Genomic DNA, 24,421 nt, shown 5'->3' with positions numbered 1-24,421 from the left:
GTGAGAGAGGAGGATGGGTGTAAGGGATCTGTGTAGATGTGAGAGAGGAGGATGGGTGTAAGGGATCTGTGTAGATGTGAGAGAGGAGGATGGGTGTAAGGGATCTGTGTAGATGTGAGAGAGGAGGATTGGTGTAAGGGATCTTTGTAGATGTGAGAGAGGAGAATTGGTGTAAGGGATCTGTGTAGATGTGAGAGTGGAGGATTGGTGTAAGGGATCTGTGTAGATGTGAGGGAGGAGGATGGGTGTAAGGGATCTGTGTAGATGTGAGAGAGGAGGATTGGTGTAAGGGATATGTCCTCCGCAGGGTCCCAGATGGTGGTGGCCATGAAGGCCATCTCTCTAGCATTTGACCTGGACAGGGGCGTGGTCCCCACTCTGCCCTCCCTGGGAGAGTTTGTGGGCTACATTCTCTTTGTGGGCACGGTCATCTTTGGGCCCTGGATCAGCTACTCCAGCTACAAGCAGGCCATTGAGAGTCGGAAATTGGTAGGTCTTTGCTGAACAGCTGCTGATCTACTGAGGAGAATGTATGACTCATTCAAAAAAAACAAAAAACATATATAATATTATTATAATATTAACATCAAATCTCTTTCAAGCGAGCTTGTCCAAGATGCATCAGCACTGTTCCAGTATAATATTTGATTTGATTTCTCAACCCTTCAGAGTTGGTCCTGGTTCCAGAAGTTCTCCCTCAGCTGGGTGAAGTGTCAGGTGTGCCTGGTGGTGTCCAACTGCATCGCCCCCTACCTGTTCCCCTACTTCGTCCCCATCCAGGGGACCAGAGCACTGCGCAAGTGAGTGCCACTTTCACTGAAGAAAGCCATGCTTGTGTATCACTGCCCTGTCCTCAGAGAGCGCACAACAGCATGATTTGAGTGCTTTTTCATTTCTCTGTCTCTCTCTGCTTCTAAGAGGTACATAAGGAAGGTAAGCTTTATTTTAATAATGGGACTTTTGTACATTTGAAAGAGTTATTTGGAAGTGTGTCTCATGGCGGCGGTAATGTTCAGGTGGATTTACGGGGATTCTTCCTGTATCCCTGAACGATGTGGTGTGGTTCCTCCTGTGCAGGTGGCTGAGTGCTTATGAGAATGCAGTATCCTTCCACTTCAGCAACTACTTTGTGGGCCACCTTAGTGAAAGTACCACAGTGCTTGCAGGGGCCGGCTTCACTGAAGAAAAAGACAATATCAAATGGTGAGTTCAGTGTTGTGAACATATGAAATATAATATTGTGTTTGTTCAGTATATGTTCATGACAGTAACGGTATGAGTCGTTTCACGTCATACAGCTTATGACACACAACACGCTTGCAATGACACACACACACACACACACAAACACACACGCACGCATGCTGAAGCGCTCTGCGATGAAAATTGTCCTCTGACTGTAACCCATCCATGCTGTATATCCATTAGGTTTATGTCTGTGTGTGTTTTTACCCGTTTCTTGTCCCGAGGGATCTGAAAGTGACCAAGCCTCTCAACGTGGAGACGCCTCGCTCTATGGTGGTGGTTGTGACCTCCTGGAACATTCCCATGTCTCGTTGGCTCAACACATGTAAGAGTTAATAACTCGTAAACTAAGCATCAACACTCATGTAACTACACACCTCGGCTACCTGAACTCACACGTACAGACTAGACTGCCTGTTCTACTCCTCCAGATGTTTTTAAGAGCGCCTTGAAACTCGGCACGTTTCCTGCCATCCTGATGACCTACACAGCAAGCGCCTTATTACATGTGAGTATAAATACCTGTGTTTGATGAAGTCAGCTGATGAAGAAGCAGCCAGCGACTTGAAGCATGCTCTTCTCTCCTCCAGGGTCTGAGCTTCCATCTGGGGGCTGTGCTGCTGTCACTGGGCTTCATCACCTATGTAGAACACGGTACTGCTAGATAGATTTAATATACAGTCTATATATCTAGCACCATTAATTCAACTATGCGTACTTGACTATGATGTCTTAGTTACTGTAATACAATACATTCATTCTCATATGTTAAGCAGTAGCTTTTTAGATCAACACGGTGGTTCAAGTGTACTGTTCTAAGAGATTCCGTTTCTAACTAGTAATTTTTTCCTGCCTCCTCTTCAGTTCTGAGGAAGAGGCTGGCGGTCATTTTTAGTGCCTGTATCTTGTCCAAGCACTGCCTGACAGACTGCCATCACCAGCACAAGAAGGTACGTCGTTCGTCTTCTTTCTTTTGGATCTACATCACGTTTTCATATTACTTGACCGATAACCCGTCTCAACCTGCGAACTGAGAGTGGGACCAAAACAACCCACCAGAGAGTGGACGGTGAGCTCAACCCACCAGAGAGTGGACGGTCGGCTCAACCCGCCAAAGAGTGGACGGTGAGCTCAACCAACCAGAGACTGGACGGTCGGCTCAACCTGCCAGAGAGTGGACAGTGAGCTCAACCCACCAGAGAGTGGACGGTGAGCTCAACCTGCCAGAGAGTGGACGGTGAGCTCAACCCACCAGAGAGTGGACGGTGAGCTCAACCCGCCAGAGAGTGGACGGTGAGCTCAACCTGCCAGAGAGTGGACGGTGAGCTCAACCTGCCAGAGAGTGGACGGTGAGCTCAACCCGCCAGAGAGTGGACGGTGAGCTCAACCCGCCAGAGAGTGGACGGTGAGCTCAACCCACCAGAGAGTGGACGGTGAGCTCAACCCGCCAGAGAGTGGACGGTGAGCTCAACCCGCCAGAGAGTGGACGGTTGGCTCAACTCACCAGAGAGTGGACGGTCGGCTCACTGCTCCTGGACGCTCGCTGTCCTGAGGTGGACACAACTCACTGTGAATGAGCCGTCGTTATCATGAAGAGAGGGTGTTCAGTTCCCACTGCTGCTGATGCCAGGTGTCACTTGATTCACACAGCTCGTTCTGAGCTTTGCTAGTGGCAGGAGACGCCCCCGGACGCAAGTCACGCTCCTGAACGATTCCTCTGATTAACATAGACGAATACGACCGGTCAAATACCACACTAAGTGAAGTGCATTAATCATCTTATAACTGATACTTTAGGCTACTTTAGATATGATGCACGGCTACTTTGTAAGCTTAGTAAATACATTTAATGATTCACCTACAGTACTTCAACCAAGTTGGGAGCGGTGCTCTGATTGGCTCAGCTTGACCGACAGCTGACACCAATTCTACATTGGCCAGGAATTGAGTAGAAAAGGCAGGAAGTGAGGTCAGAGGAGAGGATCCCATTCACCTCCGCCGGTCCGTCAGACCCCCACTGTTTTCACCCAACGACGGGGTTGGTGCGTTTTAGGCTACAGAGAGTGAACCTGCTACTCCGCCCAGTTGTGTACAGCACCTTGTCCATGCTATGAATTTTAGTAAAGTGTCGGACCCGGACTGGAAGTCTTTAAGAATTTCCGGGCCCAGTTTGAGCTGCTCTCTGCTTCCCCCTGGCCACTAGGAGCTGTGGGTGTACGGGATCAACCTGCTGTTCAGCGCCCTGTCTGTCTTCCACCTGACCTACCTGGGCTCTCTGTTTGACTCTGACGTAGACCACCTGGCAGCAGAGGAGGTGAGATTCACCCGTCCACTAGAGGGCGCCGCTCAGCCTGGGGTTGATGGATGGATGGATGGATGGATGGATGGCACGTTTCATTCCCTGCATTTTCTCGTACTAGTGAATGTCCCCTTCGTCGTAGGGTTATGTGGCCGGTCACACCATTCAGAAGTGGTCCGAGCTCAGCTGGGCCAGCCATTTGGTGGTGTTTGCCTGCTGGGTCTTCTACCGGCTCATCCAGTGATCTGCGTTTGGGTCGACACCGACCCGGTAATCAGCTAAGAAGAGGAGACACAGAGGGCGGATCCAGATGTTCTCCAAAGCTCCCTGTTCAGGGGAGTCTGAGGAGTTCACTAGCTACAGACAAGTTCAGACGGGGCCAGAGGATTTCAGAGAACATATTGTCCTGTGGTCTTTTGGACGGTACTGATGATATTAGTACTAGTTGAACCATTGTATCATATTTTGTATCATATTTTTTGTGTACGGTACCTATTGATCCATCCATATAACTGGAGGTGCTCACAAGAATGTTAGCATCAAATTCTAGTGTAAAGTGTGGACTTTTTTTATGCAGAGTATAACGTGTATGTTTTTCTAATAAAGGCTATTACTTTTTTGTAAAGATGATGATTTTTGATTTAGATTGATATAAAAAGAACTACTTCTGCTTGGGGTTGCAAGTATTGCAAATTCTGTGACTTTCCTTGAGTAATTGGTAGTTATACTTATTGATTCCTTCTTTAAGATTCTGTCATCAAATCAGTCTTATTCCTCCGTAATCCGTATTAACAAGCGTTTGAAACTTTGAAATGACCATAATGGTCCCTTACACCTGATGCCATCCTACTTCTACTGCAGGAGAACCTCAATGCAAATGTCAAAATCCATGTATCTCTGAAGTTCTTAGTTGCGTACCTGATTATCTGGCATATTATATTGTGTTATATTTTAGTGATGTCATATCCCTCCTCAGCATTGGGGTCTGGTCTTGGGACAGCCCAACTAATCGTATCCAAGAGTGGACTTGGATCCCCACCTGTAAGCTCACCTGGGTTTAGTCAATCATTAATGGCCGCTATCTAAAAGGTATCATTCAGACAACAGGACTCCATCTCAGCACGGAACTGGCAAAACGACCAACTGGAAAAGAGACACGGTCTTGTCCTTTCATGACCAGGTCAGTTCGTTCAAAATTCAATATATAACAAAACTTTCTGATATCCACTGCTCACAACTGAACGTGTAGTACAATAAAACCTGACCATATACAGTACTCCTATATCAGGATGTCTTAACTGTTGTGAATGAAGCATATTACCAGTTTCACTCCTAGCCAGATTCCTGTGGTGTTGTTTGCTGAGAGAGCTGTGCTGAGTAAGAATGAGAAACAACTGCACCTGGGTGGGCGCAGAAATCCCTCTGTCATCAGAGTTTTTCAGTGGTAAGCACCGCGTCATGATGACCTATACCATGTGATTAGTACCACCCACCAGCACCAGTGTTACTTACATTGTTGTTGTGTGTTTGTCCTCAGTGATACGGGGGGAGCTGTGGCTGTTCCTCATCCCTGCCGGCCTGGCTGTGCTGCTGCTGGGCTTGTTCCTGGAGGAGGTGGGCTTCTTCCTGCGCCACGTGCCCTCGTCCCGACGCAGACGCCTCTACCTGTGGATACTGGGCATGTACCCGGTAACTCCTCCACCACACACTCTACCTGTGGATACTGGGCATGTACCCGCTAACTCCTCCACCACACACTCTACCTGTGGATACTGGGCATGTACCCGCTAACTCCTCCACCACACACTCTACCTGTGGATACTGGGCATGTACCCGCTAACTCCTCCACCACACACTCTACCTGTGGATACTGGGCATGTACCCGCTAACTCCTCCACCACACACTCTACCTGTGGATACTGGGCATGTACCCGCTAACTCCTCCACCACACACTTCATCTGGGATCTGACTGGACAGAAACACATCAGCTATATGGATGATAATATGATCATTAATGAACCCCTTAAACAACAAGACACCTTTTCTAACATAATCTCAGGGTCATAAGTTCAAACCCCACTTTTGGCGCAGCTAAGCATTCCATATAGTGTCTATATAATTTATCTTGTACATACAGTACAAATAAACCTTCATTTGTCTCAGGTTAGGTACAGTAGTAGTAGGGCAATATCAGAATGGCTGCAAAGTTAAATCGATCAATCAAAATCTCAGATATTTGCTAAACTCTTGATCGTGAGACGGCATGACAACCGAAAGCATCCAACAAAAATATCAGAAATTTGCATTGACTTAAGTGTACGGACGTTTTCTCTGATGTCTGTGGATACTTATTGCCTGCCTTCACAAACTTTCTTCCAGGCCTTTGGCTTATCTTCCATCATTGCCCTGTATGTCCCCCGGTCCTCCTCGTTGTGTAATTTCATCGCTTCACTGTGAGTTGCTCTCTCTTCATTCACCCAGTCACTGTGTGTGTACAGTATTTACAGAATGCTTGTTAAATCAAAGTTATCTTTACTTTGTTTTACTTGAGAAAATCTCTCCATCTGTTCTGTTTTTGATAACGTGCAAGGGCGGCTGTGGCTCAGTGGTAGAGCGGGTCGTCCAATGATCATAGGGTCGGCGGTTCGAATCCCGGCTCCTCCTGGCCACATGTCGAAGGGCAAAGACACTGAACCCCAAATTGCTTCTAATTCCCCGGCTATCACCTTGCCTGGCAGCTGGCCACCACTGGTGTTTGAATGTGTGTGTGAATAGGTGAATGAGAAGCCATTGTGAAGCACTTTGGATAAAATCTCTATTTATGTGCGGTCCATTTACCATGTACCCTGCATCCTTCTGTAAAGCTACCATTCCATCACCCTGCTGAAGTTTATGGGGCTCATCACAGACTTGTTCGGAGGGAAATCCCGGATGCTAGAGGTCTTGGCTGGAGAACAGGTTTCTCCAGACCCCTTCCCTTGTTGCTGCTGTTGCTGCCTTCCTATGATTGCAATCAACAGGTACAGTGCATGAGTTATAATGGTACTGAAGATTCCCAGCGTGCATATTGTGATAGCGATGAATAAGTAGGCGTGTTGGCTACAGCGCTCTTTCAGCCCAGATGACACACTACTGTTCTCTGTCCCTCTCTCAGGACAAGCCTGGGATGGATGATGGCGGCCGTGCTGCAGCTGTCCGTGGTCAGAACCATCCTGTTTTTTGTAACGCTTGTCCTCTGGACAGACGAGCGGTATGACTACGGAGAAGTAAGTGAAACGCTGAAAAAGCACATCGCTTGTGTTGGAATTGGGGGTTCTTTTGATACATGTCTTTTAATGGAATACATTTTCCTTCATTCTTAAACCATATGTTTCCCCTCATTCGTCCCAGGTGGATTCAGCTAACCCCAACCTGTATGTGAACGCCATCATAGGCGTCTCTACCTTCCTGTCCTTCTACGGCCACCTGTTGTTCTACAAGGCCACCAGGAGGGCGTTGCACGGCTACGGACTTAGGCCCAAGTTTGTGTGCATTATTGTGGTTTTGGTGCTGTGTGGTCTGCAGAGTGGGATCCTGGAGACCATGGGGGCCCTGGAGGTCCTGCCGTGCACTCCTCCCTTCTCTGTTCTCATGAGGTCTCAGCGTAAGTCAAAAAAACAACAAAACAAACTGGACAATTAGGGGCTGTATGAGGCAATCCAGTCTGGCGAGGGACTAAACATGGGAAGACACTGTGACGCGTAGCAAAATAATTCAGGTCCACTTCAGGTAGTCCGTTTGACCATTCCATCCAAAAAAGGAAATGGATTCCATCCATTAAAACTAACTGGTACCAGATATTCTAAATTAAAGTCTGACGGTCAACCGAAAAATATTCATCCCCATGCTCACCCCCTCTCTTTGTCCAAGCCAACCCCTGAACAGGTGAGCGCAATTACCTATTCACTCCCGCTGCCGCCCAAGCCCTGGTGAACACGCCCACCACCCAAAGTGACAGTGTGTGAACAACACAAGATTAAACACATAAAATATTGTGGACATACATACATGGCTCCTACAGGGGCTTAAATGCAGATTGACTGAACAAATTCTTATTTAAACTTTCATTTAAAGTAGTTTGGTATTTAGCATCATAAGCCCTTTTATAATGTTATTTACGATCATATACAATGGTACACATTTTGACAGACTGCACTCTTGAGATATTACAGCTGTAGTGCTCATTGCTCATGTCACAGCCACGTACACAATGGATCTCTGCCCATACAGATCTATCAGATAACCATAATGGATCTCTATGGGCATGATCCATTGTGTACTTACATGTTGCTGTGACATGAGCAATGAACTCTAATATCTCAAGAGTGCAGTCTGTGCTACTACTCCTCTAAACGTCTCTCTTCCCCTCTCAGTGATCTACCACTACTCGGTGGTGGTGGAGATGTTCTGCATCGGCCTCTTCGCCCGCCATACGTTCCGTAAAGTGGAGCCGAGTCCGGAGGAGGGCGTGGAGCTCGAGCGGCGGCGGCGCAGCGGAGGCCTGCTGCTGGAGAAGGCCGTTCAGACGGAGGGCCCGGCGCCGGTCGCTCTGCAGCTCGGTTTGGGCGTGCCGCCGGAGGACCCCTGGCCTGACTGGCGCCCTGGCGCCGCCTCCTCCAATCACGGATACGACAGCGACGGCGAGGACAGCCTCTGTAAGATAGAACACGCCCCTCTGGATCGGTTCCCGTTCCCGAGCCTTCCATCCGGACCGCCAGATTCGGCCATCAGGCCAGGGTTCCCTAGCCTTCCACCCGGACGGACAGATTCGGCCATCAGGCCGGGGAGGTCGAACCCCAACGCCTCGGATGAAAACAGCACTTTAGACCTGTCCAAAGTCACTGTCACTGCTGATATCAACTATGACGAGTCTAAGGATGTCACTGTTGTATGAGTTTTGTTTGACATCAACTGCATTCTCTCATCTTGTTCTCTAGAGGGACAGTAGAAGGGCGAGTATGAATAAGTGGGTACAGTGGGACCTTTAGTGAAATTCTGATTGCCAATTGTCCAAACAGACAATGTTCTATGTTTGATGTATGTTATTAAATATTTTTCTCCCAACTCACACCTAATCTTATTTGATTCTTGAATTGCAAAAAATGTAGAAAATAACTGATTGACAGAAAGAAAGATCATGCCATCTGGTATGCCTACTTATGCCTCTATTTCAAGGTATCATTCCTCTTGATACCAAGCAACCACAGAGGTACAACAGGTTTGTCATAATGTTGCAGCAACGTTTGCGAAATTGCGAATAACAGGTCCATATCATGTCTGACTACAGTGGCTTTTGTTTTGCGACTACCGGTAGCTGTGGTGGTCCAATCATCATTCATTTCCTCCACGCGTCTCTGTCCAATGAAAATGCTCAAATTCTTACGGCGGTGCAGAAAATTTGTGGTGGGATGTTAGGATCTTTTAATGACTCGGATCTTTGAATCACGTTCAGTCGAGCGAACGAATCTTTCCGAGTCACTTCCATTTCAGCTTCGTAGATCCCGTGAGTCTACAAGATACTGCTGGTCTAATGGGTCAATATGATTGGATAAAACAATATCCGTCGTGCTGATGTTTTCTGAAAATATCTACTAATTATAAGCCCGAAAGAAATAATTGGGACGCATTCATTATTCTATTTCCCACGCCATTTATTGAGTTTCTGATGAGAAGTGAATGACATTATAAAAACATTCATTTGGCTAATTCATTGAGTTAATTAATTTAAAGCTAAACTTGTGCCGCGCCCATGAACGAATCACTCGCTGAGACGACCCGTGACTCCGGAGTCACCCAGATGATTCGAATAGTTCGTGAACGACCAACCACTAGAAAACATGGCGGAAAATTTGAAAGGTAGGAGGATAATAAGTTGACTTATAAGTTAATTTCTTGTGTTTACGATACATACGATAGTTCATAGCAGCTCCATCTGCACCACATTGAAAATAGCAATGATATTATAGTACGTATATCGCTAGAGAACGATGATGAAAGAGTATGACCATGTTGGCTAACGTTAGCTAGTTCGCTAGGCTAGCGCACCTACATGTGTTACCGTGGTGTGTACTAGTTAGCATTGGCTAAAGCTCTGCATGTAATGGAGAGACTCAGAAATTCACACTAGCTACCTAGAACTTAGTTGCTGAATCCATGTTTACTTGATTCTGGAATGTAATGGACAGTCAACTAACGTAGTTTAACTAACGTTGTATGAAGTGACCTTTGTGTTTAGCTCAGGTAGCTTGCTTAGCTAGTTACCGTTGCCGAGATAAGTGGACAGTATTAGCAAGGTTAGCTAGCTAATGAAAGTGCCCGCGTTTTTCTGACAGCTGGGCCAGATAAGCCACAATTATGTAAGACAATACATTACATGTATTGTATTTGCACAAAAGGTTCAACCGTATAATTAAAATATAAAGAAAACAAAAGTAATGTTGGCTAAATGTGCGAGTTTTACAACATAACACGCCACAACACCCCAGCGCAGCTATAGCTAACGTTACCGAATGTGTTAAATGTTTGACAAAGGCCGAAACTATTTTTAACACACTGGCTAGCTACTAACTTATAAATAGCAAGTAAGCCTATAATATGTTTATTTGCACGGTGCGTGGTACTTTTTCTTCAAAGACTTTAAAATCGTACAAATTGATTGTTACAGAGTGTTACATTATGCTCAGCTGTTGCTCTAGACCTAGAATCTAGGACCTAGACAAAGGAAACCCTCATCTTAGCTCACAGTGCTCAGCTCAACAAAGCTTGACCTAAACTCCTTTTGGCCCTTCAGTTTGTAGCGTGAAGTGCAAGCTTTCCTGGGACGACCTGCAAGCTGTCTGCCGTCGACGGAGGTACAGCTGTAAAGAGTTAGGTGTGAACAAGCACAACTACCACGACTACGAGGTGGAATACCTCTGTGACTTCAAGAAGACTAAGGTAAGTGAATACTGTAGGGTGCGAAATGGCCTCCAAGTTTTATAACACATTTATAACAGTTGCTGAAAGTAATGTTCAGTGCAGACCGGTAGAAATAGAGCTGGTTGTGCACACAATCATTTGGAATATGGGCTTTGAAGTGTGTAAGTTAACCATCGTCAGTCAGTTGATATACCATAATGTTCAGTGCAGACCGGTAGAAATAGAGCTGGTTGTGCACACAATCATTTGGAATATGGGCTTTGAAGTGTGTAAGTTAACCATCGTCAGTCAGTTGATATACCAGCAATCTCATAAGTTGCAGGAAATGCATAATGCAATAAAAGACCAAAGCAATGAATGTGGGTTCGACAATATTGTTGATCAGTTATTACTTTCTGTAGTAACCAGTAGAATACTTAAATTCAGTCTAGTAATACACACATGTGCACGTTTGTTTCAGGAGCAGGAGTTCTATCTGGTCAAATGGAAAGGCTACACAGAGTCGGACAACACCTGGGAACCCAGGAAGAACCTCAAGTGCAGGAAGCTGATCAAGCAGTTCCACCAGGACCTGGATCGCGAACAGAGGCGCCAGAACAGGAAGCGCAACTCCAAGACGCTGGACAAGGACATCGCCGCGTTCCTGGTGCAGAAGGCCAAGCTGCGTCAGAGGCTGCAGCGCTGGGAGGCCCACCTGAACAAGACGCGCACCCACCCGGGCGGCATCTTTGTGGTGAACGAGGTGGACCTGGAGGGCCCGCCCAGGGACTTCACCTACATCAACAACTACAAGGTGGGCGACGGCATCGTGCTGAACGAGATGGCGGTGGGCTGCGAGTGTAAGGACTGCTTCCAGGAGCCGGTCAGGGGCTGCTGCCCCGGGGCCTCCCAGCACCGGCTGGCCTACAACGACCGGGGCCAGGTGCGCGTGCGCGCCGGCGAGCCCATCTACGAGTGCAACTCTCGCTGCTCCTGTGGCCCCGAGTGCCTCAATCGAGTGGTGCAGCGCGGCATCCAGTACGACCTGTGTATCTTTAAAACGGAGAACGGCCGGGGCTGGGGCGTGCGCACCATGCAGCGCATCAAGAAGAACACCTTCGTCATGGAGTACGTAGGAGAGGTACAAATACGCTTTAATGTTATAGACGCCATCGATTTATGTGAACTGTTAAAAGGCATTTTACGTGTTCAAATGTGTCCAAATATGACATTAATGTTTGGGCATCTGTTATTGCCCCCTAAAGATACTGCTGAAACTTTCAAAGGGTACTTTATAGGATTGATCTATACAACAGGTACAATGATTACATGAAAGTGGAATTGCATAGACCACATTTCTAACTTTATTCCAAATATAAGTAGAGGGTAGCCTGTGAGCTGAAGTGTGTCTTGTGCCAGATCATCACGTCTGACGAGGCCGAGCGCCGGCAGGGCTCCCCCTACCTGTTTGACCTGGACTACGTGGAGGACGTGTACACGGTCGACGCAGCTCACCACGGAAACATCTCCCACTTTGTCAACCATAGTGTGAGTGTCATTGATGGTTTGGCCTGAATAACCCGTGTGGTGGAAACATTGCTCACATAAAGGGCTGGGAGTTATGATCCAGTGTGCAGATATCCTTTTCCTCTTCTAGATTGGTATTTTTTGTCCTACATCTGGCCTAAAGTGCAGGTTTGGATGTGCACTCAGCTACTTCACTTTACTGTCATTAATCAACCCACTATAACTCAGGTGATGGATAGTAAACTGGATTGCTGATGGGTTAGCATCATGCTAAATCATTTTGTTTTGCTATGAAATCTGAGGGAACAATCGCGAAAGTCCTTTAATGGTCAAGTATTTATACCAAGTTATTTTCTCTGTGTTGCAGTGCAACCCGAACCTGCAAGTGTTCAATGTGTTTATAGACAACCTGGATGAGAGGCTCCCAAGAATAGCTTTATTTTCAACACGGTCCATCCAGGCTGGAGAAGAGCTCACTTTTGACTACAAGATGCAGAGTAAGTGTGTTGAGTAATGCTGTTTGCTATCATTCTCTAATTATTTTACAATTTCGCAACTCTTGAGCATGATAATTGAATCGGTTGAGAAAGGCAGAGAACCAAACAGGTTAGTCGCTTGAGTTTGGTGCATTTGGTTGCCTGCTGAGCACTGGTGATTAGAGACGTGCTTTTTAAAATATATTTAATTACATTACTTTTATCTGCCCCATACTTAGTGGGCTTCCTGTATTCTCTAATAATAGACCTTTATATCTGTATTCCCAGGGCTCTAGACTAATTCGTGGCACTGATGTGCCTAACTTTTTCATTTAGGTGCGCCAGCACATAACATAGGTGCACCCAAATATTTTCACTGTGCATTTTGGTGCACATTCCTTAATAACTTGGTGCACATTCCTTAATAACTTGGTGCATCTTCCCTTCCCTTCCCACGAGTTGGTTTGCGCTTGACATTAAGCTAAATTTGACACTGTCCAAGTGGGCCAGTGGCTGTTCAAAGTTACTGGCCTGAACATTTAAACCACTGGCCTGTATAATACAATTTACATTACAATTTTCAAGGACAATCTTGACTGTCTTGTTTAAAAGGCAAATATTGAACACCGTACAATAGCCATGCATTGTTGTACTTTTTTCCATTGCAGTCTTGGTATAATTCCAGGATGTGTCTCCCAATCTCTCTGCACCTTTTTTGACCCCTCTCTCTCCACTCTGTCTGCACCTCTCTTGACCGTATGTCTGTCTGTCTGTATCACGGTTATCTCGAGAACCAGGCACTGTATGTTGACATTGGGAAGGTGTATTGCTCAGGGGTATTGCTGGGGACCCAAGGCAGTGTTGAATCGGGTGTTGTAATATTTTATTTACATTAAGTTTAGAACTGTGACACAGGGTAAAAATTCTGGGAACTATTCCAATCACACACCCTGCTCTGCCCTCGTGGGACTTGCCGCGTAGTAAACCTGTTAGACTGAACGTCCAGAGAGCATGTTTTGGTCCAGAGTGGAGCGTAGAATGCAGCCTCTCTCCATGGCACCAGATTTTCTTCAAGTTCCTTGCTGACTCGAGATCACTACAACCTAATGGCGAATGCAAAGATGACCACAGAGACAGATACTCACACGATCACAGGTAATGGGGAGCAACGAGAAAGACAAGACAGTTTGAACCTGACCAGCTAGACTCTACTCACACTGGTTCAACCAGTGAAAAATGTCAGTTGCACTTGGCAGAGAACGGTTGCAAATGTGACCAAGTTCGCACTCTGGAGCCCTGATTCCTCACGTGTTGTTGACCGAGAGATTGCATGCTTCAATAGGGCAGATTGTGGTTATTACAGATACCCTATCAGTTGGTGTAAACCTAATGGTCACTTATTTGGTTGCATTTTGGGGGAGTGAATGGAAACTTTAATGAAATGAAAATATGACTCTTTGTGCTGGAGACAGTAGTCAGGTCACCACGATGGTTTGAGTCAGACTGTTTTAGGGGCTGGACGTGTATAGGAGGCTTTCCTGAAGATGACTGGGATGTACAGTCTGTTCTCTTATTCTTGACAAATGTACAATACTTACTGTAAGTCGCTTTGGTTAAACATTTGCATAAAAGCGTCTGCTAAAAGACTAAAATGTAACATGCATTTACAACTCGGCTGAATTTGTCTCAATTTTTTTTCTTCAAACAGTTGATCCAGTGGACGCAGAGAGCACCAGGATGGACTCAAATTTCAGTTTAGCGGGACTCCCGAGTTCACCCAAAAAAAGAATCCGCTTGGAGTGCAGGTGTGGGTCGGACTCCTGTCGAAAGTACCTGTTCTAAGGTTGACATTGACACGTGGATAGACACTGACACGTGGATAGACACTGAGCATTACCTGTTGGAGAATGATCAGCATTGTAAAGATATGTACAGTATTTGCTTTTACATGAATATTTATGTATTACACATAAGCCATTCATTTATTGACCTTGTAGTTGAATGAAGTGGTAGCCTGGGTCCAGACATTCAAATCTGAGTGTAACAAGTGACATTTTTGTCTGATATCAGGCTAATTAAGTGACCTAATCTTATCAAATGTTTTTGTAAAAACCTTTTTAACTGAACATTGACATAAATGGCTTTGGTAATCTTCTAGACCAGATTAAATTTCAAATGCTTCTCCGCTGATTGTTAATTTTTCCGATAACAACTGGGTGATATCACTTGTCTAGTTGAAAAGTCATTAATTTTCCTTGTATATAATCTGTGATAGCCAAAGGCCACAAAACTGTTTTATATATTTTTGTTGTCAGTCATTTATATTGAAAGTTCTGTTTAGTTTCTTTGATTGTCTCAATATACCTATCTTTTAACTTGTACAAAAAATGAGCAATAAAAGTTTTACTTAGGTGATTTCCACACTTGTTTGTATTTTATTTTTTAATAATTACACTGGCATAAACTAAATGATTTATATAAATTTACACTATGAAACAGGAAAACATAACTAAAATACACCACTAGATGGCGCAAGTAATCAGAAGATCAATAATGACCACTGAAGGCCTATTATTTACTGGTACGTTCCCTTACTATATTTTCAGTATTATGGACTGCTTGGTCTACAATAGAGAAAAGTCAGGCATTAGATTAAACATACTTTCCAGTCCAGGATCAAGATTTGCTCTCATCTTGTTAAATTCTTCAATTATGTTTTATTCACATTAACATTGTGGCATGCTTTTACCAGCAGCAGCTAAGTGAATTAACATTCAAAAAGCATACTACTACTACTAGCAAAAAAGAAAAAAGCCTTTATAACACATACTACTACTATTACTACTACTAGCAAAAAGCCTTTATAACATACTACTACTACTAGCAAAAAGCCTTTATAACATACTACTACTACTAGCAAAAAAGTCTCCTGCTTTATTCTATGTAAAATACAGTCACTCAATCTTTCTCAAAGGGATCTGAGCTCACAGACCTCACGCGCACACACACACACACATGCACACATGCACCCTCCTCCTCCCTGCCTGCCTCTGTCCCCTTGGCTCTGCTGACTCCCCTCCCACTCTGAGATGAAGTGACCCGGCTTTTCTCAGGGATCTGGACCGGCGCTCTCTCTAGTCACACAGGTCCCCCCGTCCCTCTAGACTGGAGCTCTCTAGTCCCCCCGTCCCTCTAGACTGGAGCTCTCTAGTCCCCCCGTCCCTCTAGACTGGAGCTCTCTAGTCCCCCTGTCCCTCTAGACTGGAGCTCTCTAGTCCCCCCGTCCCTCTAGACTGGAGCTCTCTAGTCCCCCCGTCCCTCTAGACTGGAGCTCTCTAGTCCCCCTGTCCCTCTAGACTGGAGCTCTCTAGTCCCCCCGTCCCTCTAGACTGGAGCTCTCTAGTCCCCCCGTCCCTCTAGACTGGAGCTCTCTAGTCCCCCTGTCCCTCTAGACTGGAGCTCTCTAGTCCCCCCGTCCCTCTAGACTGGAGCTCTCTAGTCCCCCTGTCCCTCTAGACTGGAGCTCTCTAGTCCCCCTGTCCCTCTAGACTGGAGCTCTCTAGTCCCCCCGTCCCTCTAGACTGGAGCTCTCTAGTCCCCCTGTCCCTCTAGACTGGAGCTCTCTAGTCCCCCTGTCCCTGTCCACCTGCGTCCTGAGGCTCCTCACACACATCTCTGTAGCCTCTCCCGCTGTTGGCTACCTGTCACCACAGAAACCCAGGGACAGTCCACTGGTTAGCATTAGCATTAGCTTTCATAAAAGGGACAGATTGTGTCTGCCTCCCTTCCCCCCACAACTTATAGCCACCATGCCCAGTGCATTGGGCAGCAGGATTTATGAAGGATCAGACCTCCAAAGCACCAGGCAAAGAAAACACAAGAGGCTAAGGAAATGGAGCGCCAACCTAAAGCAAAAACTGATAGCCGATGTCTGGATCAACCCACCTTGTGTGGGGAACTGCCCTTTGATTATGAATATTTGATGAGTGGGAGTATTGATCACATGACTGTGTCGTGTTAAATGATCACTCTTAGGCTATTTGAGAAGGCCCACCACCGTATGGATTACTGCGGTGCTCATAGAATGCACCATAAATGTACAGTATATCTCATTACTTTGCCTTGAGAGCTATTAGAGATTACAGTATTTAACTTGTCATGCCTCTACAGTGACCTAACAAACAGATATCTTGTTACTGGAAGGGGATGCTTGAGATGTTTCCAAACTGTAATAATTAACACAGCAGATGATGTTGTCTGTGGCTAATCTGTGGCTTGGTGAACTCATGAGGAATGGTGACCTACAATGAGAGGCGTGACAGTACATCTGTGACTGAGTGTGTATGTGACATGTCACACCCTCAGGACGCTTAGTCTGCAGTGGCCTTAGGAAAACTCAAAGCACCTTAAGATATGATGAAATAGCAATTATTGCAGTTCATGCATAACAACACATTGAGTTGGATTGTGCAGCAATTATGTGACCTAATGCTTGTTTCTTTAATAGTCATCCATACTGAATTGGTTATACTTAGTCATTACAATCTCTCAGTAGTTTTAAAGGAAATTTTATTTTTCATTACAAAAACCAACAACAAAAATCATAAATGGCCAGAGACATGCTTAACAGCTCAACCAGTTTTTAATAATACAGGAGAAAATGGAAACCACTTCATCTGAATGGCTGCAGTGATATTCAGGGGTTTGAGGACAGTACACTTCTATCCTTCAAACTGCTTGTGTTTAGTGTTTGATATTTAACTGCAGATTATTGTTTGACCTGTGACATTCTGGGCCCTGCTTAAGGGTAAACAATCTATTTTAGTTTGGGTGTTCATTGGTTGTTCCTCCATTCAAAGATGTACCCCACATGTTGAGTCTCTCATGTTGAGTGGCTCTGTTTGTATATTTAAGTATCTTGCCAATTCAAAGCATTAATGTTTACAGTATGTACCACAAGAAAGCTAAACCGCAGAATCTGTCATTTTTTGGCAATTAAGTTGTCCAATCCGATTCCCTTTAAGCATCTACAGAGCCAATAACTTGACATTGAAAAACACAGTGTGATATTTGGGAAGTTGTTTCCATGTCAAAAACGGAAGGGTTATAAAGAATTTAGATCTCAATCCAAGATCCTGTTTTCATGTGACGAAAGACATTTTGTTCCAGTCCAATTATGTCATTTTTATTCTGTAATTTACTTTCGACAATTACTGACACAACTGGAAAATAATTTGAGTGCAACCTTAATCTCAAAATGACTTTAACCATCATATTCTCATAATGTACAGTATACTGAAAAACACAATCCCCAGCAGTGAGATTATAGGCTCCCTAGTCCAATTTAGTGGAATTGGATATGTAAAAATGTTACACTAGAGGCTCTGAAGTTCATTAAGACACTCGATGTCTTAGGGTTTTGAATGAACCTCGTTGTTTTTTAGCACATTCAATTCTCTGTGTTTAGGAACAAGCCAAGGATGGAAAATACTGAAGAAGCGTTTGCAGGAGTGGCGTTTATCAGAATGCAACGTGTTTCTGGCCATTCCTTTTCCCCAGATGTCCCGTGTGTCCTCCCTCAAGACATCCTCTACACACACACATTCATACTTACGTATAGAAACACACACACACACACACACACACACACACACACACACACACACACACACACACATGCGAGGTAAAAATAGGATGACCAAGACCCCCCTCCCCACACACACCTCAGTTCAAAGTATGTCGTCCGTATAATACACATTAAATAGTACAGAGGTCACAGTTAATTTACAAAAGATAATCTGCCTGAAGCAACAAAAAGCACTGTCAGGCATATCTGCTTATCAAAAACACCCCTCCCTCCCTTCAACCCTCCCCAACACAAACCCCCAAATCACCCACTTTTTTCAAGCTTTGTTTTCACAGATCAATACACAACACCCCCAATCATCCCCCCGACCCCCTCCCTCTGATAAGAGAAAAAACTACAGCAAAACAGTCTCTGAGAAATCCACCAAAATCCAGTAAGGATCCTCGTAATCTCCATCAGTGGTCAGTTTTTTGGGGTTAAAGTTTCCTCTGTCCTTGTACACTCCTGTGTTACAATTCTGTTGTTCAGTTCTTTTTCTGTATCACGAAGCTCTTCCAGTTTGTGACTGGAGGGTAAGGTTGCGCTCCTCCAAATGTCAATAGTTACACAGTGTTGTGTTCTTACCATTGGGGTGTATAATCCCTTCTCTGTTTATTACTACAACACATAGAGGCATACGACTCTCAGCTCTGTCTTGCATCGGTTATGACAAACCTATTTTTTATGGAGTAAGGCCATAATGCTGATAATAGGAATAACAATTCAAGTCTTTGATGCTTGTTGTTATTAAGTTTTGTTTTGTTATTGTTTTGCCACAGCAGAGATGAGTGTACCAATTTGAAATCCCAACATTGTATAGTGTTTTTCTCCCAACACACAGGACGTTGTTTCCAGGCCTCTCTTTGACATTCACTTAGATATTACAATCTCTGTGTCCTGGCCTATACTTGGTCAGCATTCCATTTCAAGTCAAGATCATGTTAAGAAAGCAACATGTTGATCATCAATTTACCGATATGTGTGCAAAAATAGAAATGGGTAATGTTGCCCCCATCCCAACTCCCCAGACCTTCATAAGCTATGATGGCTCCATTTGTGATTAAAAATGAATAGCGTTATCATATCCGAAGATCTAAACATTCTGGTAAAGCCTAGATGATCTGGGTGTACTTAATTCACATCAACAGACAATATTTGATGTTTCAGAGTATTCAGCTGTATTCTCTCCAATAGAACAATCTTGTATGTATTGATAATATATCTAATAAACTATCATCAGACATGGTAGCCACAGAATATTTCCAGGTGAATAAAACTATGCCCAAATTTCAACAATGATTATTAAAATTAGCACGAGAATCCTTTCTCTATTCATTTTTGGATCAGTGACAAGGTATTGTTTTGACAACACCTCATTGTTGTGGCTTCGGCTGAAGTCTCGTCACATATTTATCCTCAGTTTTAACATGCATCTGGGAACTTAGACTGCATGATACTCAGCCTACTTCTCTGCTGCTCTGCACAGTGCAAGCAAATACCATCTATTCTCAGTGACTTGTTTTGTCTTATCCCATATCATCTAGTGTGGTTGCCTCAAATAAAGTGTAAATTCAAATTGGACTCCAATAGCACACATTCATGAATTATATCCATGCTAGAATCCCTTTTCTCATTTCCAAGGGGTACCTTGAGCTTTTGGTTTCCATCAATGGCACTTAATCCCCCAACATACTTATTCAAGGGCAGCTGTGCAAAGCTTAAAAATGAGTATGAATAATTTAAAGATATTTCAAGATGGACAAATAAAGAAATACACAATAGCTGATAACAGAATACATTTAAAAACCCACTCATGGCCAACAAAGTGCCCATATAGGCTCTATTTTTTATATTTCCTAATTTTTTATAATTTCTAATTTCTCTCAATTTTACTGCGTTACTGATGCCTTTGATTCAAGCAGATGGAGTTTGTAACACACTCTCCTCAGTCATTCAGTAGAAAACCTTCTGTCTGTGTGTGTGTGTGTGTGTGTGTGTGTGTGTGTGTGTGTGTGTGTGTGTGTGTGTGTGTGTGTGTGAGAAAGACCAGATGCAGAAAATGAGCAATTACACCAGCTCATTTCCTGAACCTACAGAAACTTTTCACATTCACTGGAAATCTCTCTCACAATAGCAGGTCCAGAGTGACCTTCCAATCACCTCCCCATGGGCCTGCCACATTCAGCCTGACTCTCGCCATTCCCTTTCAATAGTCTCGTGAATCTTGTATGTTTCACGTTTAGATTTAGTTGGATTTGGCTGACAAGCTTGTACAGTGTTCAACATTCTTTAGTTGTGTGGTTCCTTTTCACCTCTCAGAAACAGTGTAACCTAATCTGAGACGGAGCAGAGCTCATCCATACGGGTGCAAGATATAAGGAAGGGACTCTTCTCCTGTGCGTCAAATCCTATAGGCAACCTCTACCTGATTTACAAGTCACCATAAGACTAAACCATGATGGATGCAAGCTTGGCCACATTTATACAGGCCATAAGCCTACAGCATGTACCTGCAGTTCAAAATGTCCTGAATACATAACACAATAGCCTGTTTGATGGAGTTTTTCTTTTCACCTTTTAGTGCCAGATACACTGCTTGTCATACTAATGTTATAAAAAAAAGAAAAGAAGCTAGCCCACCATCAGGCTAGTATGAATTCATTTTCAGAGATTCTATAGCGACTGCATATCACCTCTCCACCAAAAGAGAGGTTGGTAAGAAGGCTCAGCGGTTGTGCGCAGCTCTTGCACTGAATCATGAAAGTAGGCCTAGCTGAGATCACACTTGTTTTTGCTAAACAAAAACCTGGAACACAACAGGGCCAATACATTCTACTGGCTAAGAAAGGGAATTATACGCCCAGTATTTATCATTATACTGTAGCAGTTTTTGTGGCTCTCTCCGTTAGTGGAGATGAATAGATGGAATGCTTCTGAATGACGTTCTGTTAAAACTCTAGCTCTGTAGCAGCTTTTCTTTGCAAGTTCTGAACTAAAAAGCCTACAGCAAGCACCAAGAAAACCAATTAGCCTAAAATTTGTATTTTGCTGTGACAATTTTCTAGCCTCCACAGGGCCCTCTGCTTGGCAGCGTGTCACAGGTGTCACTGCGTCGCTCGTCAGTATCACTTCCGCCCTCACATGCCCACGCTGAGTTCGACCTCCGGTCCTCTTACTAACACACACGACAGCCTTACATAATAAACAAGCTTTAGCCAGCTACACCACGGAAAAGATAGAAATTCAATGGCGAGGGTTGGCGGTATTTATACTGGGGGAATTTAACCAACTCAACTCGGTTACAGCATCAGTAGGCACACCCATTTTAATTCTGCTATAGAACCCAAATGAAATGCAAAGAGAGTCAAATGTGTTTTCAGTTTGATGGAACAATTTCTGTAATACATCTTTTTGGAAAATCACTGTAAAGCTGTCCAGTTTTAACTGACATTTAACTATTAATTATTTTAGTATTCATATACCTGTATATGTACTGGCTACAGGGTGCCACATACTGCAGTATCTAGTATACTGCTGGCTTCAACAAACCTCAAAGAATGTATTATAATGGAGTTGAAATTAGATTTCAGAGATCAATTCAGTCTCAGTGGTTCGTCTAACCAATTCCATAAAAGCATCTTGCGTTGAATCAAAGGCCACAACAACTCAATTGACCCCCTGTGCCACCTTCCTTCACTCCCAAATCCTCCCCTGACCCCCCCCAGGTACAGAACAGCGTCCTCACATGACGCAGTAAGGCTCTCGGGGCAGATGAGGTTTAGTCCTGCAGCATGCGGGGAGGTGAGCCAGGACTCCCTTCTTCAGATCCTTGTTGAGGAAGAAGCAGACGATGGGGTTCACCCCGGCCTGGGCGAAGCTCAGCCACACGGTGGTGGAGAGGTACCGGTGTGGTATGGTGCAGGCCTTGACGAACACGCGCCAGTAGCAGGCTACTATGTAGGGCGACCAGAGCACCAGGAAAAACAGCGTGATCACGTAGAACATCCGACCCAGCTGCTTCTCCGCCTTGAACTCCTCCATGCCCAGCAGGCGTCGGTTCTGGTTGTGTAAGTTCTGCCGGATGCCCAGCAGGGTGGGTGGCATCGGGCCCCGGCCGAACCCTGCGATCCAGTTGGCGGCCGCCTGGCCGGTGGCGCCGGGCCCGTGGAAGGTCCAGTTTTGGCTGATGGCCGGCACCATCTGGACGGGCTTCATCTTGCGGTGCTTGTACTCGAAGAGCAGCAGCTTCATGTAGACCACGTGCGTGGCCAGGATCAGCACGGCCAGCATCAGCATGAAGCCCAGCGTGTCGTTGGCCTTGAAGTAGCGGTGCTCGAAGATGCACTGATCCTCCTCGCGGATGAACTTGTAGGTGCCCACGTCGAAGACGGGCGGGAAGGCCATGGCCACCGACAGCGTCCATACCATGCACACCACTGCCACGCAGGTCCAGAAGGTCATGCGCTTGGAGTAGAAGCGGTGGTGGGCGATGGCCATGTAGCGCGTCACGCTGATGCAGAAGAGCATGAAGGCGGCGTGGAAGCAGAAGAGGACGGCCATGAAAGCCACCACCTTGCAGCTCAGCACGCTGTAGGTCCAGGCCGAGCCGTTCTTGATGGACACCAGCACGAAGGGGAAGCAGACCGCCGAGCGGATGGTGTCGGCCAGGCACAGGTCCAAGAGGAAGTAGTAGGGCGCCTTGTGCAGGGCCCGGTCCCTCAGAACCAGCAGGGAGACCACCAGGTTGCCCACCAGGCTGATGCAGATGATCAGCCCCAGCAGCACCAGTTTGATGTAGGTGGAGACGGCCGAGGAGGACGGGCCCCCGGTCACCATCCCCCCCGTGGTCTCCGCCACCGCCGCCAGTGGGCCTGCGGGCCCGTCCATGCTTTCGTTACCGTTGGCCATCCCGTTCGCTCCTCCTCCTCCTCCTCCTCCTCCTCCCGTATCACGCCCTTGTTTCTCCTGAAATCCACACCTTCTCCTCCTCCTCTTCCCCCTCCTCTTCCTCCTCCTCCTCCTCCTCCAGCTGCCTCTTCCTGTGTCCTCGTGGTTGCCTCTCTTTTGGAGCTCACATGGAAGCAGTGCGCTTCAGTCCGCATGGCCCCATTTTGCACCAGACCCCCTGGTCTCCGGTGGCTCTGCCTACTCCGCTACGCCTCACTTCCTGCTCCTCTTCTCACGGGCCCTGTGGACAGACGGAGTGTTAGACATGTGGATGGAGGGCCTCCAGAGCCTCACATACGTGGGGGAATGTATGTGTGAGAAACACGAGTGGGAGTAAGTGGACCCCAGGACGACTAGCTGTTGCAATGTACGTGATACACGGATTGCGGAATATACATACACATTCACAGTTAAATATGAAATACCGCGTACGTATACACAGTACATTATATTCATGAAACCAGTCGTTATTTTGATATAGGATAGTGGATTAAAAAAATATGAAATTGTGTAGAAATTGTAAAAAAAAAATAAAAAAAATGGAATCATTCTTTATGGGCTGACACAATAGTTGAAAAAGACTTTCATATTGTGTCGATTGTGTTATGAATTAACAAGTCTTGAAATGTCAACACTCAGAATCAAGAATCAATCAATAATTTCCTCCCAACGAGCTAAACGGGGGTTCACATAGCGTCTGTTGTAGCATGCTGGGAAACATCTTCGCCTTCTCCCTCAGCACCAATCAGATCAGCTGTTTTCTCCACACGCTACATGGCATGCCAGCAACTAGTCTGTCACCGTAATTACCTTGCTTGTTGCTAGGCTACAACACCTTACATCCTTATACTGTGTGTGTGTGTTGGAGGGGGGGGGGCTCTTTGTGCGTGTTTATGCTACTGTGTGTGTATGTAGGATGGGGAGACAGTGGTAGCGGGAGCTTGGGTGTGTAGGAGGGTGTGTGGGGGTGGGGGTGGGAGTATGGAAAACAAATCACTAGTGATGCAAAGAGAAGTTGAGAAGGCATTTGCTTGCCGAGGCTTGGTGCAATCTCAATACAGACCAGTGACGAGGCATTTACCAAGGCCGCTTTACGCTGCAGTGACACAAGGAGATATAGGTGATAACTGTGATATGTCTATGGGTGTGGGGTGTATGAGAGAGGAGTCTATCTGTATCGACCACCTCACCACTCTCACTTGTGTTGATGGAAGCTTCCAGAATGGGGAGGGGGGGGGGCACAGGTGACGATTATAGTGTCCGGGTCCAGCAGGCGAGGGAGCAGCTGATGCCCATTGTTTCAGCGCAGGCATACTAATGCATTTCTGTCACAGTAATTACAACAGCTTGTTGCTAAGCTACAG

General features: G+C 45.6%; 4 protein-coding genes across 4 annotated transcripts in view; 3 read left to right on the top strand and 1 right to left on the bottom strand.

The window, feature by feature from the left end:
* LOC311307038 (protein-serine O-palmitoleoyltransferase porcupine-like) overlaps positions 1–4,115 on the top strand; it is a gene marked incomplete at its 5' end in the record, with an annotated part of 5,209 nt that extends 1,094 nt beyond the window's left edge. The window contains 9 exons of the mRNA XM_084435778.1: positions 308–489; positions 670–800; positions 1,078–1,203; positions 1,470–1,570; positions 1,677–1,753; positions 1,836–1,899; positions 2,110–2,195; positions 3,449–3,559; positions 3,687–4,115. Coding sequence (XP_084291904.1) covers positions 308–489; positions 670–800; positions 1,078–1,203; positions 1,470–1,570; positions 1,677–1,753; positions 1,836–1,899; positions 2,110–2,195; positions 3,449–3,559; positions 3,687–3,788 — 980 coding nt within the window. The 3' untranslated portion in view covers positions 3,789–4,115. The remainder of the gene's footprint in view (positions 1–307; positions 490–669; positions 801–1,077; positions 1,204–1,469; positions 1,571–1,676; positions 1,754–1,835; positions 1,900–2,109; positions 2,196–3,448; positions 3,560–3,686) is intronic.
* An 812-nt stretch (positions 4,116–4,927) lies between these two features.
* On the top strand, positions 4,928–8,478 carry LOC311330091 (organic solute transporter subunit alpha; the record flags this gene model as incomplete). Its single annotated transcript, XM_084462063.1, has 7 exons — positions 4,928–4,988; positions 5,082–5,233; positions 5,925–5,998; positions 6,410–6,565; positions 6,700–6,811; positions 6,936–7,188; positions 7,958–8,478. The coding sequence occupies 7 exons, from the start codon at positions 4,928–4,930 to the stop codon at positions 8,476–8,478; spliced, it is 1,329 nt and encodes a 442-aa protein (XP_084318189.1).
* Positions 8,479–9,415: 937 nt separating this feature from the next.
* LOC311307107 (histone-lysine N-methyltransferase SUV39H1-like) lies at positions 9,416–14,826 on the top strand. Its single transcript, XM_084435869.1, has 6 exons — positions 9,416–9,440; positions 10,375–10,520; positions 10,963–11,622; positions 11,901–12,029; positions 12,376–12,505; positions 14,193–14,826. The coding sequence occupies exons 1-6, from the start codon at positions 9,422–9,424 to the stop codon at positions 14,324–14,326; spliced, it is 1,218 nt and encodes a 405-aa protein (XP_084291995.1). The 5' UTR covers positions 9,416–9,421; the 3' UTR covers positions 14,327–14,826.
* Positions 14,827–21,851: 7,025 nt separating this feature from the next.
* Positions 21,852–23,030, bottom strand: LOC311329713 (putative G-protein coupled receptor 173; the record flags this gene model as incomplete). Its single annotated transcript, XM_084461614.1, has 1 exon — positions 21,852–23,030. Exon 1 carries the CDS (start codon positions 23,016–23,018, stop codon positions 21,852–21,854), a length of 1,167 nt encoding a protein of 388 aa, XP_084317740.1. The 5' UTR covers positions 23,019–23,030.
* Positions 23,031–24,421: the final 1,391 nt, after the last annotated feature.

The sequence above is a fragment of the Borostomias antarcticus genome, assembly GCF_949987555.1.
Source record: "Borostomias antarcticus genome assembly, chromosome: 3".
Taxonomy (NCBI): domain Eukaryota; kingdom Metazoa; phylum Chordata; class Actinopteri; order Stomiiformes; family Stomiidae; genus Borostomias; species Borostomias antarcticus.
This window is presented reverse-complemented; position numbering and strand designations above follow the sequence as displayed.

Bases quoted from the DNA above. Each gene is read 5' to 3' on its own strand.
- LOC311307107 (XM_084435869.1), top strand. The intron at 11,623-11,900 runs GTACAAATACGC...GTCTTGTGCCAG, and splicing joins TCATGGAGTACGTAGGAGAG to ATCATCACGTCTGACGAGGC. The intron at 12,506-14,192 runs GTAAGTGTGTTG...TTCTTCAAACAG, and splicing joins TTTTGACTACAAGATGCAGA to TTGATCCAGTGGACGCAGAG.